Source organism: Physeter macrocephalus, chromosome 3, assembly GCF_002837175.3.
Source record: "Physeter macrocephalus isolate SW-GA chromosome 3, ASM283717v5, whole genome shotgun sequence".
Taxonomy (NCBI): Eukaryota; Metazoa; Chordata; class Mammalia; order Artiodactyla; family Physeteridae; genus Physeter; species Physeter macrocephalus.
In genome coordinates this window covers 9,300,992-9,316,550 of record NC_041216.1, presented here as the reverse complement: position 1 = coordinate 9,316,550, position 15,559 = coordinate 9,300,992, and the positions used below count along the sequence as shown (strand labels likewise).

The window sequence follows — 15,559 nt, the reverse complement described above, 5'->3', positions numbered from 1 at the left end:
ATTTGTGACCCAAGATATGATCTATCCTGGAGAATGTTCCATGAGCACTTGAGAAGAAAGAGTATTCTGTTGTTTTTGGATGGAATGTCCTATAAATATCAATTAAGTCCATCTTGTTTAATGTATCATTTAAAGCTTGTGTTTCCTTATTTATTTTCATTTTGGATGATCTGTCCATTGGTGAAAGTGGGGTGTTCAAGTCCCCTACTATGATTGTGTTACTCTCGATTTTCCCTTTTATGGCTGTTAGCATTTGCCTTATGTATTGAGGTGCTCCTATGTTGGGTGTATAAATATTTACAATTGTTATATCTTCTTCTTGGATTGATCCCTTGATCATTATGTTGTGTCCTTCTTTGCCTCTTGTAAGAGTCTTTATTTTAACGTCTATTTTGCCTGATTTGAGAATTGCTACTCAAGCTTTCTTTTGATTTCCCTGTGCATGGAATATCTTTTTCCATCCCCTCACTTTCAGTCTGTATGTGTCCCTAGGTCCAAAGTGGGTCTCTTGTAGACAGCATATATACAGGTCTTGTTTTTGTATCCATTCACTCAGCTGTTAACCTTATGGGGATTCCCTTGTGTGTTATTTGTTTCTTTTCCCTTACTGCTTTTAATATTTTTTCTTTGTATTTAATTTTTGATAGTTCGATTAATATGTCTTGGTGCATTTCTCCTTGGATTTATCCTGTATGGGACTCTCTGTTCTTCCTAGACTTGATTGACTATTTCCTTTCCCATATTAGGGAAGTTTTCAACTTTAATCTCTTCAAATAGTTTCTCAGTCCCTTCCTTTTTCTCTTCTTCTTCTGGGACCCCTATAATTAGAATGTTGGTGCATTTAATGTTGTTCCAGAGGTCTCCAAGACTGTTCTCAATTCTTTTCATTCTTTTTTCTTTATTCTGCTCTGCAGTAGCTATTTCCACTATTTTATCTTCCAGGTTACTTATCTGATCTTCTGCCTCAGTTAATCTGCAATTGATTCCTTCTAGAGAATTTTTAATTTCATTTATTGTGTTGTTCATCATTGTTTGTTTGCTCTTTAGTTCTTCTAGGTCATTGTTAAACGTTTCTTGTATTTTCTCCATTTCATTTCTAAGAATTTGGATCATCTGTATTATCATTACTCTGAATTCTTTTTCAGGTAGACTGCCTATTTTCTCTTCATTTGTTTGGTCTGGTGGGTTGTTAACGTTGCTCCTTCATCTGCTGTGTGTTTCTCTTCCTTTCATCTGCTGTGTGTGTCTTCTCATTTTGCTTATCTTAAGAAAAGGGTCTCCTTTTCGCAGGCTGCAGGTTTGTAGTTCCTGTTTCTGTTGGTGTCTGCCCCCAGTGGCTAAGCTTGGTTCAGTGGGATGTGTAGGTTTCCTCTTGGAGTGGGCTACTGCCTGTGTTCTGGTGGATGACGCTGGATCTTGTCTTTCTGGTGGGCAGGACCACATCCGGTGGTGTGTTTTAGGGTGTCTGTGACCTTATTATGATTTTAGGTAGCCTCTCTGCTAATGAGTGGGGCTGTGTTCCTGTCTTGCTAGTTGTTTGGCATAGGGTGTCCAGCACTCTAGCTTGCTGGTTGTTGAATGGAGTTGGGTCTTAGTGTTGAAATGGAGATCTCTGGGAGAGCTTTCACTGTTTGATATCACGTGGAGCCAGGAGGTCTCTGGTGTACCAATGTCCTGAACTCAGCTCTCCCATCTCAGAGGCACAGGCCCGATACCCGGCCAGAGCACCAAGACCCTGTCAGCCCCATGGCCAGGTACTTGGGGAGCTTCTTGCCTTTTGGGAAGTTTGAGGTCTTCTGCCAGCGTTCAGTAGGTGTTCTGTAGGAGCTGTTCCACATGTAGATGTATTTCTGATGTATTTGTGGGGAGGAAGGTGATCTCCAAGTCTTACTCCTCTGCCATCTTGAAGGTCTCCCCGGATGACGGGGAAGATCTTGACCTGAAGGACAGTGATATCTTTTGTGACCTGGGGTCAGACGCATAGGAAGAAGAGGAGCAGGTGGTAGAAGGGTAATGGCCTTGGCTTTGAACACCCTGCATGTCTGGCATTCAAGCAGCGTGAGCTAGTGGGACTTGGAAGTACAGACTTAGAGTTCAGGACTAAGGTCAGACTACAGCAGTAGATCTAGGACAGCTGCTACCTGAGTCCACAAGCATGAAGTGGACCAGAGCAGGGAAGGGCGGCCATCAGAGGAGGGGCAGATTGGAAGCCTGGGGGAGGAGGGGCATCAAACAGAAGACAGGGAGGAGGGGGATTGGTGGGGGAGGGGACAGGCAGCCATGCCATCTGAGACGGGGAAAAAGGGAGGGGACCTCCACTGAGGGGGAAGTGCTAAGAGCACTCAATAAAGACAATAACATTCAGCACTAAGTATGTGTGTCACTGTCCTGAGTTGCTCTTTAGTTGGCCCCTATCAATCAGAAGGGAAGATATGGAACTATTTCACCCTGCTAAGAACCCTCCAGCATGGGTATGATTATTCTCATTCCATGTTACACCTGAGGAAATCAAGGCACAAAGCGATGAAGTCATTTGTCTAAGGTCGCCCAGCTAGTAGGGGGGAGAGCTGAGATCTGAACTGAGACAATCTGGTGGCAGAGGCTGTGCAATAAACCACCCCACGAGGCAGCTTCTCCCGCTATGGAAAGAGAGCCTGCGGTAGGAGGTGCCAGGGGGCGGCAGGGGTCAGGGGTGAGCAAGGTTATGGAACAGCAGGATCTTAACACCCAGAGCAACTCTTGAACTTGTCCAGATGGCAGTTGTGCTCGGGTGGGCAGATGTGTAATGCACGTCCACCCGCGGGTGAGTGTGCCCATGGGAATACATGCCATGGACGTACCAGGGCAGGAACTCGGCTAGGCGAGGAATGCTGCACCCAAGTGCTGTTCAAAGTCCACGGACCTCAGCATCTGGGGCATTGTCTGGAAACTTGTTGGACGTGCAGAATCTTGGCCTCCACCACAGACCTCCTGAATTAGAATCTGCATGCTAACAAGATCCCCCAAGAGATTTGTAGGCACATAAAACTGTGAGGAATGCTTCTCTAATTACTGACACGTTTTTGATAAACGATGGTTAGATTCAAGGTCTTCATGCTTAAGCATTTTAGATGTTTTCGGTTTTTTTTGCCTCTCTGTTGACAGAAACTGGTGATCTGGAGTATTTGGGATTCTATAGGTGGGGGTTGGGGGAACAGAACCCAGTAGAGGTGGGACCAGGGAAGCAGCTTGTGAATGCCCTGTGCCCAGGCAGCTGACATGCATCCATTTATCTATTTACTCAAAGACATAGACCCTGAGCGCCTACTAAGTGCCAGCCTGTGCTAAGCACCGAGAAAGATCTCCCAGTCTAGAGGAGGAGACAGGCACAACAGCAGTGAGACTACAGAGTGGGGACACAGAGGGAGAGTGGGCAACTACGCCTCCGGGGTTGGGAAGGCTTCACAGAGCTCACAGTCTGTGACACGAGGGGTGTAAGCATGCTTGGAACCCCACGGGTATGTATGCCCGTACATATCCCGTACTGCCGACACATAAACACGTGTGCAAATGAGAAAACTACTCTCAGTCGGCAGAGCTTGGGGAGAGGCTTGGTGGAATAGATGTCTTTCCCTCCTAGCTGGAACACAGGGTTGGGTGGAGGATGAGTCAGACACAGAAACAGGCGGAAACAAAGGTGAATTAAGCACTGTGCCTTTACTCTGTTTTTCCAGCATGCGAATACAGCCCCTCCAAAGAAATAAACATTTGGCAGGGATTCTAAGGACGAGTAAACAACTGAGGTGAAACTCCTGAGTTTCCCAGCTATGCTGATTGCTTGGGGCTCTTTGGGCCATTGTGTGAAAATGAAGACATTGTCACAGAAATAGAGAGGCCCTGTGTTGGACTTTGAATCCAGATTTGGCGTGACAGATGCACACAGAAACGAAGACTCCACTGGAGTGAACCATGCAGAATCATTCAAAGGACATTAACATCACTCTGGAGCAGAAAAAGCAGGGCCATGGGAAAGGAGGGGATTTGGAGGGAGGCAGACCTGGGTCAAAAGCCCGTCTACCAGCGGAAGTGTCTGGGCCAAAGTTGCTCTGCGCCTTTAGGTGACATTTAATCCTTGGAGAGAGGAACACCTGGGGCAGCACATGCCAAGCCCATGGCACAATGCCTGGCACACAGTAGGCATTCTTAGTACTCAGTTCATCTAACTCCCAGACAGCCTTGTGGGTTAATAGATGTTGGACCTGGGGTCTTAGCAAGGGCACATTATCTGGACTCCTGAAATGGCTGTTCCCTTGGGCTGGGCATGTGGTAAGCTGAACAATTCTGAATTTCACAGAGTTTCAGTTTTCCCAGCTGGACTTCTACCTGGTAGGGAGCAATCGGAGTCAGCAGCCTCCGTAGGTCTGTTAACCCGAGATACTGTTACAAGCAGAGCCTGAGGGGTGCCCTCTGGAGAAGGGTCTGAGTTCACTTTAATTCAATTCATATAGATACTTCTGGAGTTTCTTATGTGCCAGGCATGAAGCCAGCAGCTGAGGAAACTGCAGGAAGCAAGGCACACATTTCTCTGAAAGAGCTTGGAGTTGGTCCGGGGGACAGGTGACGAGGATGCCAAGTTCCATACAGTGGGGAGAAGTCTGGGATTGGGAAGGTACAGGGTCACACAGGAGCCTGTGGAGGGGAGCCCCACCCAGACCCAGCGCTGGAGGCAGCGGGTCGGGAAGGTTCAGTAGAGGAAGTGAGTTCAGAAGGATGAGGAGCTGGCCAGGCAAGGGGAATGGTGGAGATGATGCGGGGACAGGAAGTGTTCCAGGAGAAGAAAATTGTCCCATTGTGCAAAGCTCTAGAGGACAACGAAAGCCTAAGAAGTTCTAGGAACTCAAAGAAGTTCAGTGTAGCTAGAACTTAGTGTTTAGAGGGCTCAGAAGGAGCCTGAGAAAGGTAAGCCAGGGCTATAAGGCCATGCTAGCTATTTTACAATTTGGGGCTCAATGCTTAGGGCCTGGTGAAGCCTTTCAATGGTTCTAAGGCAGAAGTGACCTGGTTATACATCAGTGACCTCTTGTTGATTCTCTGCCTGGAACACCTCTTATCCTGGCTAATTCCTGTTCATCCTTGAAGACTGGCCTAAGTCTCAACCCCCCACCTGTGTCTGCTCTATCCCAGAATTGACCATGGTACCTTGAGAGGTCTCTTTAGGCTGGATCTCTACCACTAGACTACAAGGCAGGCAGCACCAGAGGGTTTGTTCCCCTGTGTTTGCCTAGCACCTACAGCAAGCGCAAGTATCAAATAAGCATTTGTTAAAAATCTGTTGAACTGCATTGACTTCTAAGGAAAGACACAGGTAGAAAGGCAAAGAGGAACATACACCCCTATAATTACAGACGTCAGATGCAGAGAGAATCATGACAATAGGGGGTCGTTACTCTAGGGATCACAGGGGGCTGCCTTTCTTTCCCTCTTGATGCCGCAGAGTAGCTTCTGGCTCTGGCAATGGCCAACTCTGGACCAGGCTTGGTGGAAACAGCTCTGCAGGATGAACAAGGATGCTGCCTCCGTCCCTCCTCTCCTCGGGAACAATACTGTGGGAAAAAGGGGCCAGCCCCGCATTGCCCTGACTGCCGGAGAGTCCTGTCTTGCCCAACAAGCTCCAGGCTGTCCTAATCCCGGCTAAATACCAGGCCTATTAAAGGCAACAGTGACAGTGCTTAAATACATGAGGTGAGATTATAAGTGACTTTTCTTTCAAATTTTCTTTTTTTATACAAATAGTATACTTTACATGGAATACATATTTAGTGCTCAAAATTAGGAAAAAGTCAAAAGATGAAAATAAGAGACAACTAGTATTAACCTTTGGGGGCATAGCTCTTCAGACTGTTTTCTATGCACATATCCTTGCTTAATTTTTTATTTTTTAATAAATTAATTAAATTTATTTAGTTATTTATTTATTTTTGGCTGTGTTGGGTCTTCGTTGCTGTGCACGGGCTTTCTCTAGTTGTGGCGAGCGGGTGCTACTCTTTGTTGCGGTGTGCGGGCTGCTCATTGCGGTGGCTTCTCTTGTTGCTGAGCATGGGCTCTAGGCGCGTGGGCTTCAGTAGTTGTGGCATATGGGCTCAGTAGTTGTGGCTTGCGGGCTCTAGAGCACAGGCTTAGTAGTTGTAGCGCACGGGCTTAGTTGCTCCGCGGCACGTGGGATCTTCCTGGACCAGGGATTGAACCTGTATCCCCTGCACTGGCAGGTGGATTCTTAACCACTGCACCACCAGGGAAGCCCTCCTTGCTTAATTTTTATAAACTGAATATATTACTGTGGCAAACTTCTTTTTTAGTCAACAGTGTATTGCAACCATCTGTGTAAGGCTTTAAATATTCTTTCACATTACTCCTTTCGGTAGCTGCATGGTAATATTGAATATTTTGTTATTTGGCTATACCATATGTTTAGTTAACATCTCCTGATTAATGGACATTGGAATAGTTACTAGTTTTTCAATTAATAAAGTGTTTTAGGGGACAACCTGGTAGCTAAACCTTGATGTACAGTTTATTTATTTTCTTCAGATAAATTCCAAGAAGTAGAACTGCTGGGTCCAGAGGCACGTATATATATATTTTTTCTTAATTAATTAATTTATTTATTTATTTTTGGCTGTGTTGGGTCTTCGCTGCTGTGTGCGGGCTTTCTCTAGTTGCGGCGAGCGGGGGCTACTCTTCGTTGCGGTGCGCGGATTTCTCATTGCGGTGGCTTCTCTTGTTGTGGAGCACGGGCTCTAGGCGCACGGGCTTCAGTAGTAAACAACTGAGGTGAAACTCCTGAGTTTCCCAGCTATGCTGATTGCTTGGGGCTCTTTGGGCCATTGTGTGAAAATGAAGACATTGTCACAGAAATAGAGAGGCCCTGTGTTGGACTTTGAATCCAGATTTGGCGTGACAGATGCACACAGAAACGAAGACTCCACTGGAGTGAACCATGCAGAATCATTCAAAGGACATTAACATCACTCTGGAGCAGAAAAAGCAGGGCCATGGGAAAGGAGGGGATTTGGAGGGAGGCAGACCTGGGTCAAAAGCCCGTCTACCAGCGGAAGTGTCTGGGCCAAAGTTGCTCTGCGCCTTTAGGTGACATTTAATCCTTGGAGAGAGGAACACCTGGGGCAGCACATGCCAAGCCCATGGCACAATGCCTGGCACACAGTAGGCATTCTTAGTACTCAGTTCATCTAACTCCCAGACAGCCTTGTGGGTTAATAGATGTTGGACCTGGGGTCTTAGCAAGGGCACATTATCTGGACTCCTGAAATGGCTGTTCCCTTGGGCTGGGCATGTGGTAAGCTGAACAATTCTGAATTTCACAGAGTTTCAGTTTTCCCAGCTGGACTTCTACCTGGTAGGGAGCAATCGGAGTCAGCAGCCTCCGTAGGTCTGTTAACCCGAGATACTGTTACAAGCAGAGCCTGAGGGGTGCCCTCTGGAGAAGGGTCTGAGTTCACTTTAATTCAATTCATATAGATACTTCTGGAGTTTCTTATGTGCCAGGCATGAAGCCAGCAGCTGAGGAAACTGCAGGAAGCAAGGCACACATTTCTCTGAAAGAGCTTGGAGTTGGTCCGGGGGACAGGTGACGAGGATGCCAAGTTCCATACAGTGGGGAGAAGTCTGGGATTGGGAAGGTACAGGGTCACACAGGAGCCTGTGGAGGGGAGCCCCACCCAGACCCAGCGCTGGAGGCAGCGGGTCGGGAAGGTTCAGTAGAGGAAGTGAGTTCAGAAGGATGAGGAGCTGGCCAGGCAAGGGGAATGGTGGAGATGATGCGGGGACAGGAAGTGTTCCAGGAGAAGAAAATTGTCCCATTGTGCAAAGCTCTAGAGGACAACGAAAGCCTAAGAAGTTCTAGGAACTCAAAGAAGTTCAGTGTAGCTAGAACTTAGTGTTTAGAGGGCTCAGAAGGAGCCTGAGAAAGGTAAGCCAGGGCTATAAGGCCATGCTAGCTATTTTACAATTTGGGGCTCAATGCTTAGGGTCTGGTGAAGCCTTTCAATGGTTCTAAGGCAGAAGTGACCTGGTTATACATCAGTGACCTCTTGTTGATTCTCTGCCTGGAACACCTCTTATCCTGGCTAATTCCTGTTCATCCTTGAAGACTGGCCTAAGTCTCAACCCCCCACCTGTGTCTGCTCTATCCCAGAATTGACCATGGTACCTTGAGAGGTCTCTTTAGGCTGGATCTCTACCACTAGACTACAAGGCAGGCAGCACCAGAGGGTTTGTTCCCCTGTGTTTGCCTAGCACCTACAGCAAGCGCAAGTATCAAATAAGCATTTGTTAAAAATCTGTTGAACTGCATTGACTTCTAAGGAAAGACACAGGTAGAAAGGCAAAGAGGAACATACACCCCTATAATTACAGACGTCAGATGCAGAGAGAATCATGACAATAGGGGGTCGTTACTCTAGGGATCACAGGGGGCTGCCTTTCTTTCCCTCTTGATGCCGCAGAGTAGCTTCTGGCTCTGGCAATGGCCAACTCTGGACCAGGCTTGGTGGAAACAGCTCTGCAGGATGAACAAGGATGCTGCCTCCGTCCCTCCTCTCCTCGGGAACAATACTGTGGGAAAAAGGGGCCAGCCCCGCATTGCCCTGACTGCCGGAGAGTCCTGTCTTGCCCAACAAGCTCCAGGCTGTCCTAATCCCGGCTAAATACCAGGCCTATTAAAGGCAACAGTGACAGTGCTTAAATACATGAGGTGAGATTATAAGTGACTTTTCTTTCAAATTTTCTTTTTTTATACAAATAGTATACTTTACATGGAATACATATTTAGTGCTCAAAATTAGGAAAAAGTCAAAAGATGAAAATAAGAGACAACTAGTATTAACCTTTGGGGGCATAGCTCTTCAGACTGTTTTCTATGCACATATCCTTGCTTAATTTTTTATTTTTTAATAAATTAATTAAATTTATTTAGTTATTTATTTATTTTTGGCTGTGTTGGGTCTTCGTTGCTGTGCACGGGCTTTCTCTAGTTGTGGCGAGCGGGTGCTACTCTTTGTTGCGGTGTGCGGGCTGCTCATTGCGGTGGCTTCTCTTGTTGCTGAGCATGGGCTCTAGGCGCGTGGGCTTCAGTAGTTGTGGCATATGGGCTCAGTAGTTGTGGCTTGCGGGCTCTAGAGCACAGGCTTAGTAGTTGTAGCGCACGGGCTTAGTTGCTCCGCGGCACATGGGATCTTCCTGGACCAGGGATTGAACCTGTATCCCCTGCACTGGCAGGTGGATTCTTAACCACTGCACCACCAGGGAAGCCCTCCTTGCTTAATTTTTATAAACTGAATATATTACTGTGGCAAACTTCTTTTTTAGTCAACAGTGTATTGCAACCATCTGTGTAAGGCTTTAAATATTCTTTCACATTACTCCTTTCGGTAGCTGCATGGTAATATTGAATATTTTGTTATTTGGCTATACCATATGTTTAGTTAACATCTCCTGATTAATGGACATTGGAATAGTTACTAGTTTTTCAATTAATAAAGTGTTTTAGGGGACAACCTGGTAGCTAAACCTTGATGTACAGTTTATTTATTTTCTTCAGATAAATTCCAAGAAGTAGAACTGCTGGGTCCAGAGGCACGTATATATATATTTTTTCTTAATTAATTAATTTATTTATTTATTTTTGGCTGTGTTGGGTCTTCGCTGCTGTGTGCGGGCTTTCTCTAGTTGCGGCGAGCGGGGGCTACTCTTCGTTGCGGTGCGCGGATTTCTCATTGCGGTGGCTTCTCTTGTTGTGGAGCACGGGCTCTAGGCGCACGGGCTTCAGTAGTTGTGGCTCGCGGGCTCTAGAACACAAGCTCAGTAGTTGTGGCGCATGGGCTTAGTTGCCCCACAGCATGTGGGATATTCCTGGACCAGGGATCAAGCATTGGCAGGCGGATTCCTAACCACTGCACCACCAGGGAAGTACCGGAGGCACGTATATTCTTAAGGCTTTTGATTCATTGCTGAATCATCCTCTGGAAAGTTTGAGCAGTTTTGCACAATGGCAGCACGGAAGAATAGTATTCGTGACTCTACACTGTCCCCCACACTCACACTGTTGTGATATTCTCTGCTGACTTGAAAAGGGAAATGGCATTTCATTTACTGGATGAATATGCATTTTTAAAATTGTTAGGGGAGGTCGAGGTCTTTTCATTTGTATTTCCTCTATTACGAAGTGTTTGTAGCTTTGCTTACTTTATAGCCCTGTAGACCAGGCATATTTTTCCAAAAAAATTTTAAGAGCTCTTTATGCATCAGGTTGGTGGTCCTTAGATGATTACATAGGTTGCAAATAGTTTTGTCCATTAACTATTTGAATATTTTACATGAATATTTTGAATATTTATATATTTATTAAAAAACCCCATAAATCCATTCAAAGTATTATTTAATCAAATCTAACAGTCTTTGCCTTTATGGATTCTACTTTTGGTGCTACTCTTTAAGTAAGTCCCACCTGAGGCTCGACTTTCATATCCTTCTAGTACTAGAATTTGTGGATAAATGTGTGAGGTATGATTTGGTTTTTTCTTTTTCCCAAATGGTTAAGCCCACTGTTTTAAAACCATTTATTAAATAATCCATCCTCTCTTTAATGGATTGGAAATGACACTTTAATCATATACTAGAGACTGTCTCTCTCTCGCACACACATACACACTCTCTCTCTCTCTCTCTCACACACACACACACACACACACACACAGGGGAATCTACTTCTGGATCTTTATTCTCCCCCACTGATTTGTGTGTCCACTCCTATACTCATACCACATCATTAAAATTATTTTATCCCATAATAACATTTTAATATCTGGAAGGGTTACTCTTCCCTTTAAAGTTTTTCTTGGCTTTTCTACATGTTAATTCTTCTAGATCAGAGGTTTTTATTTAAGGGCACACATCACATTTACTAGTGAAGTGTTCTAAAAACATAGTTGCCTGGTTTCCACCTCCAACATAGAAAATCTAAACCTCTAGTGTAGGGGTCTAACATTAGAGTATTTGCCAAACTGCGTTAAGAACCTTGACTCTAGATGAACTTCGGAGCAAGCTTCTGAGGGTAGAAGCCATCTCTGCCTGGTTACTGTATATCCCCAGCCCCAGGGTCTGCCGCATAGGTGGAGTTCAGTCAATATTTGTGGAGTGAAAGAGTATATTAGTTAATGCTTATTTGTAGTCAGCACCCTTACTTTGAACTTGGGACTCCCAAAGGTCATTTATGTCAGGGAAGGTAGGGCAAGAGTCCAGCCTGGTGAGGAATATGAAAACACTCCTCCGAGGAACACTGTGAGTTCTGTGAGAAGAGGATTGCCACGTACAGCATCTGAAGGCTGGGTGTGAGGAGCAGGGAGCAGAGGCAGCCTATGTTCCTCCAGGACTCAGTACAAGGAACTCAGTCTTAGGTTATTAGGAGGGGTCAGATCTAGCAGAAAATGAGAATAGGTGCCCCTTTGTTGAGTGGGCTGCTCACCTCTCCACCACGGGGGGTGTTTAGACAGCAGGTGTGTTGCCATCTTGTGCGGAGTGATTTGGAGAAGATTCCCGACCGAATTAAGTAGGTTTGAGAGCTGGTAATCTCTAAGATCTCTTCCAGAATGGAGATTTTAGGTTTGAAAAATATTTGTTGAATGAGTTCTGTGACTCAAAGAGATAGGAAGGTTCTGGGAGTTTTCTGGTTGGTGAGAAAAATTCAGACTAAGCCCAGAGGTCACTAGAGAGGGAGATCCCCATTGAGGTCATCTTGACCTGGGGACCTTGGGGGCCCTGACCATGTTGCATCCCAATACCTGCCATGGGCCTAAACACTTACCCTTGCCATGTGATGTTTCGATAATCCAAGTGCAGTTCAAGTTGTTGGGGTAGAAATCAGGGAACCCCGGTGACAAGATGGTTCCACTGGAGCCTTGAATGAAGCCACCACAGAGAGCTGGAGAGGAGGGAAGCGGGCACTGAAAGACTGGAGCGGCCCAGGGAGCTTCCCCCACAGTCCCCCTGGGATCCCAGCCCCCATCTCGTCCAAACCTCCAGCCCTCACTGACAGGGTCAGGGGGTCAGTGCCTGTGTTTTCAGGGCAGGAAGGGAGTCCTCTACTTTAGCGCCCCCTGCTGGTATGTCTCACCTTCACAGCTGGGCAGGGCCCGGCTCCACTGGAAGTTGGGCTCACACTCCAGGGGCTCCCCGTCGCTTAGTGTGTAGCCCGAGTCACAGCTGAAGGTCACCAGGGCGCCCACGTAGAAGTCATTCCCATGACGCTGCCCATTGACGGGGATCCCTGGATCCAGACAGTGGTCTGACTGCAGTGTTATAGCTGGAATAGAGAGCCCACAGCTGGAACAGCTCACTGTGAGCATAGAGGGGCCCCAGCTGACTCACAAAGGGAGGGGGGGGAGAGCCCTGATCGAGAGAAGGCTGGAGCTGTCATCTGCCCCCTCCTCAAATGTGGCTGTCAGTACCTGCTGAGGGTATCTGAAGACCCATCTGCCAGGGAGAACAAGCTGTCTTCATCATTTGTTTGTTCACCATTCATTCAGTGACCATCAGTGAAGTGTCCCCTGTGGCTTAGATGCCATGCTAAGGGTTATGGATACGAACACGGGTAAGAAAACGACCCTCTCCTCATGGTGCTCTCGGCCCTAAGTTACTAGAGCGGTCTGCAAAGAATTGAATCAACAAGCTCTTTCAATCGAGGCACCAGCGATGAATGCAGGTGATGAGAGAGGCTGAGGGAGCAGGAGACGACATCTCACTTCAACGTCACCATCCGTCAAGCACTCTGTCCCCAGAGTGCCCAGCATGGTGGCACCCAGTCATCTGCACACAGAGGGGACCTTCCATTCTTTCTAAAGTTGAGCTCTGAGAGATGCTGAGAACACAGCAGCGCCTCCCCAGGAGCACAGCCTAACTGAGGACGCCGCGGGGACGCGGCCGAGCGGGGCCTCCTGGTGGGGCTCAGCCCTTGGTCCTTTCCCCACACGGCCGACCCTGTCACTGGGTCACGCCCCGACACTCACTCTCATAGCGGAGCTGGAAGCCGATGTCCGAGTGACTCTTGTCGGTAGAGAAGAGGAGGTAGAGGTAGTTGCTGGTGCTGATGAGGAACTGGGGGACCTGGGTCCCATGGTAAACTCCGATCAAGGGCGCCGAGTACGTCCGTCCATCTCGCACTTCCAGAGTGTCATAGTTGACCTCAGTTTTAAATCTGCCGAAGATGGAAATGAAGACGTCTTGAGAAACTTCATTAATTTGCAAATGACAAAAGGCCCTGCCTGACCTGGGCTTCAGAACAACTGGATTTTGGCAGGCTGGGATATTTTAGTATAATCTGAACACATTTACTGGAGATGTGGGAGGACCTTCCCTACTGTGTTGAACCCTCCTCCTCCTCCTCCTCCTCCTCCTCCTGTGGTTGGATGAGGCTCTCCCAGTCCTCTCTGTGGTCTGGGCTGTGACCCATCTTCAGACCTAGAGGCACAGTGACTAGCCTCATGGGAGTCAGAATGTTCTAGGCCAGGGGTCAGTAAACTACAGCCCCAGGGCCAATTCTGGTCTAGAGTCTGTTCTTGTATGGCCTAAGGGCTAAGAATGGTTTTTACATTTATAAAGCAGTATTTTTTTTTTTTTTTAAAGCAAAGACTATGCAACAGATATCAGCAAGTATCCCATGAAACCTAAAGTATTTACTACCTGGCCCTTCACAGAAAAGTTTGCAACGGGTATTCTAGGCCACGAACGCTTTGTCTAGAAGAAGTTTGTGTTCATACTTGGGTGGCTACTTCCCCCACCCGAGGGGCACAGCCAGGGTGGGAGTTAGAAGTGGGGCATATGAGCAGGATTGGGGTCAGAGGTGAGGAAGACCACCTTCCCACACTGGAAATGTCAGGGTTAGGCTCCTCAGATGCTAATAGTCCCCTAAACATCACAGACCCACTACTGAGCTGGAACCAAGGCCAAGGGCAAAGCCAGTGCAGCCTGCCCCCACCCCACCCAGGGCAGCCACTCGAGTGTTCTCTGACCTTGTTGACATTCCAGCATCGGTGCTGGTCCGTCACCCATCCCAGCTTCCCTCCCACACCACTGCAGAGATACCACTCCTCATCCCCACCCCCACGTTGTGGTTACAAGCACCTGTCGAAGGTGATTTTGATGGGGTAGCCTGGCTGGGCTTCAATCACCCAGGCACAGCTCAGGGCATCCTTGTAGAAGCCAGGCCAGCCCGGAGACAGGATGGTGCCACTGGGCGAAGTCAGATGACCTCCGCAGGGAGCTGGGGGGACAGAAGGGAGAGAAGCAGGCTTCTTGGGGGGACAAATAAATAAACAAAAAAATCTCTCTATAAAACGTGTCTGCCAGCAAGTATTGTTTTTGTTTTTATGGAGAATTACATAAACTGTATAAACTGTGAGTTCTGTCTTTTGGGTCCTTCACGGATATGTCCAGTTATATCACTTAGAGTTTTATGAAGAGCCAGAGGGGAGGAATGAAAAGAATCCTTCAAACCAAGTCCTTTGCCATTCTAGAAGTGTTGAAGTACAACTAATATTTGGGTCACACTGGTTCTGTCTTTGTTCCTGACTCAATCATCAGGCCTCTGGCAGAGGCATAAGCCCGGCCCACCCTGGCACAGCTGGCACCCGGTACTCTGGCCCAGGAGCACACAGCCCGCTCCACTGCGAGCTCCCTGAGGGCAGGGGCCGTATAATTTGTCTTATGCAACTCGGAACCCCCAGCCCTTAGCCTAGTGCTTGGCACACGGGTGTCCCTCAGTGACCACTGCTTGAATGAATAAATGAGTGGATGGAAGGATGAGCGTAGTCACAGCAGGTAAAGCCACAAGACCCCCAGGGTTCAGGCACCCCTCACGCTGGCTCTGAGCTTGCAAAGCCTGTTATCTCCGTCCTTTGGTCTCTCTCTGCCCATGTTCCCATCCCCCAGTTTCCCATTCTATTCTCTCCCATCTTTCCCATCATTCCTGCCTCTTCCTGTAACCAGACCCTTGGCCCTGTGGTGGTCATTAGAGCGGCTCCAGTGCTCCGCCTTCAGGCCACGTGGTTGGATTTCATTGTCTACCCTTTTGTGTCCACGTAGGCAAGGCCACGTGACTGCCTTGACCAATCAATCGAGGGTGGAAGTGATGTGTGTCACGTCTACATGGGAACGTGAAGAGCCAGCGTGTGATCTGCAGCTTGTGACTGTGAAAGTCTAGAAGGAAGTACCATCAGCCTGGGCCTCTAAGTGACCCTGAGGAACGGAGCCCCGTGACCCAGGTTACACACGTAGCCTGAGTAGTCTGTGTGAGAGCGAGATTCCTGTTTTTCAGCCACTGAGATTCTGGGGTTGTTTGTTAGTACAGTCTAACCTCGCCCACCCTGATAAGGCACCTCCCTCCCCGAAACTGATAATGAGGACATTGATCACCACCAGCACCAAAGCCGCTGCCACTGTCACCACCACGGCCATGGACTGAGAGCCCACTCCTGTCACACGCTGAGCTTCACATGTCTATCATGTTTGA

At 47.6% G+C, this 15,559-nt stretch overlaps 1 protein-coding gene across 1 annotated transcript in view; it reads right to left on the bottom strand.

Moving 5' to 3' along the window:
- The window catches only part of CSMD2 (CUB and Sushi multiple domains 2), a 653,863-nt gene that overhangs the window by 234,348 nt on the left and 403,956 nt on the right, over positions 1-15,559 (bottom strand). Inside the window, 4 exon segments of the mRNA XM_055082266.1 lie at positions 11,858-11,974; positions 12,167-12,355; positions 13,059-13,246; positions 14,173-14,311. Of these exon segments, the coding sequence (XP_054938241.1) occupies positions 11,858-11,974; positions 12,167-12,355; positions 13,059-13,246; positions 14,173-14,311 (633 nt within the window).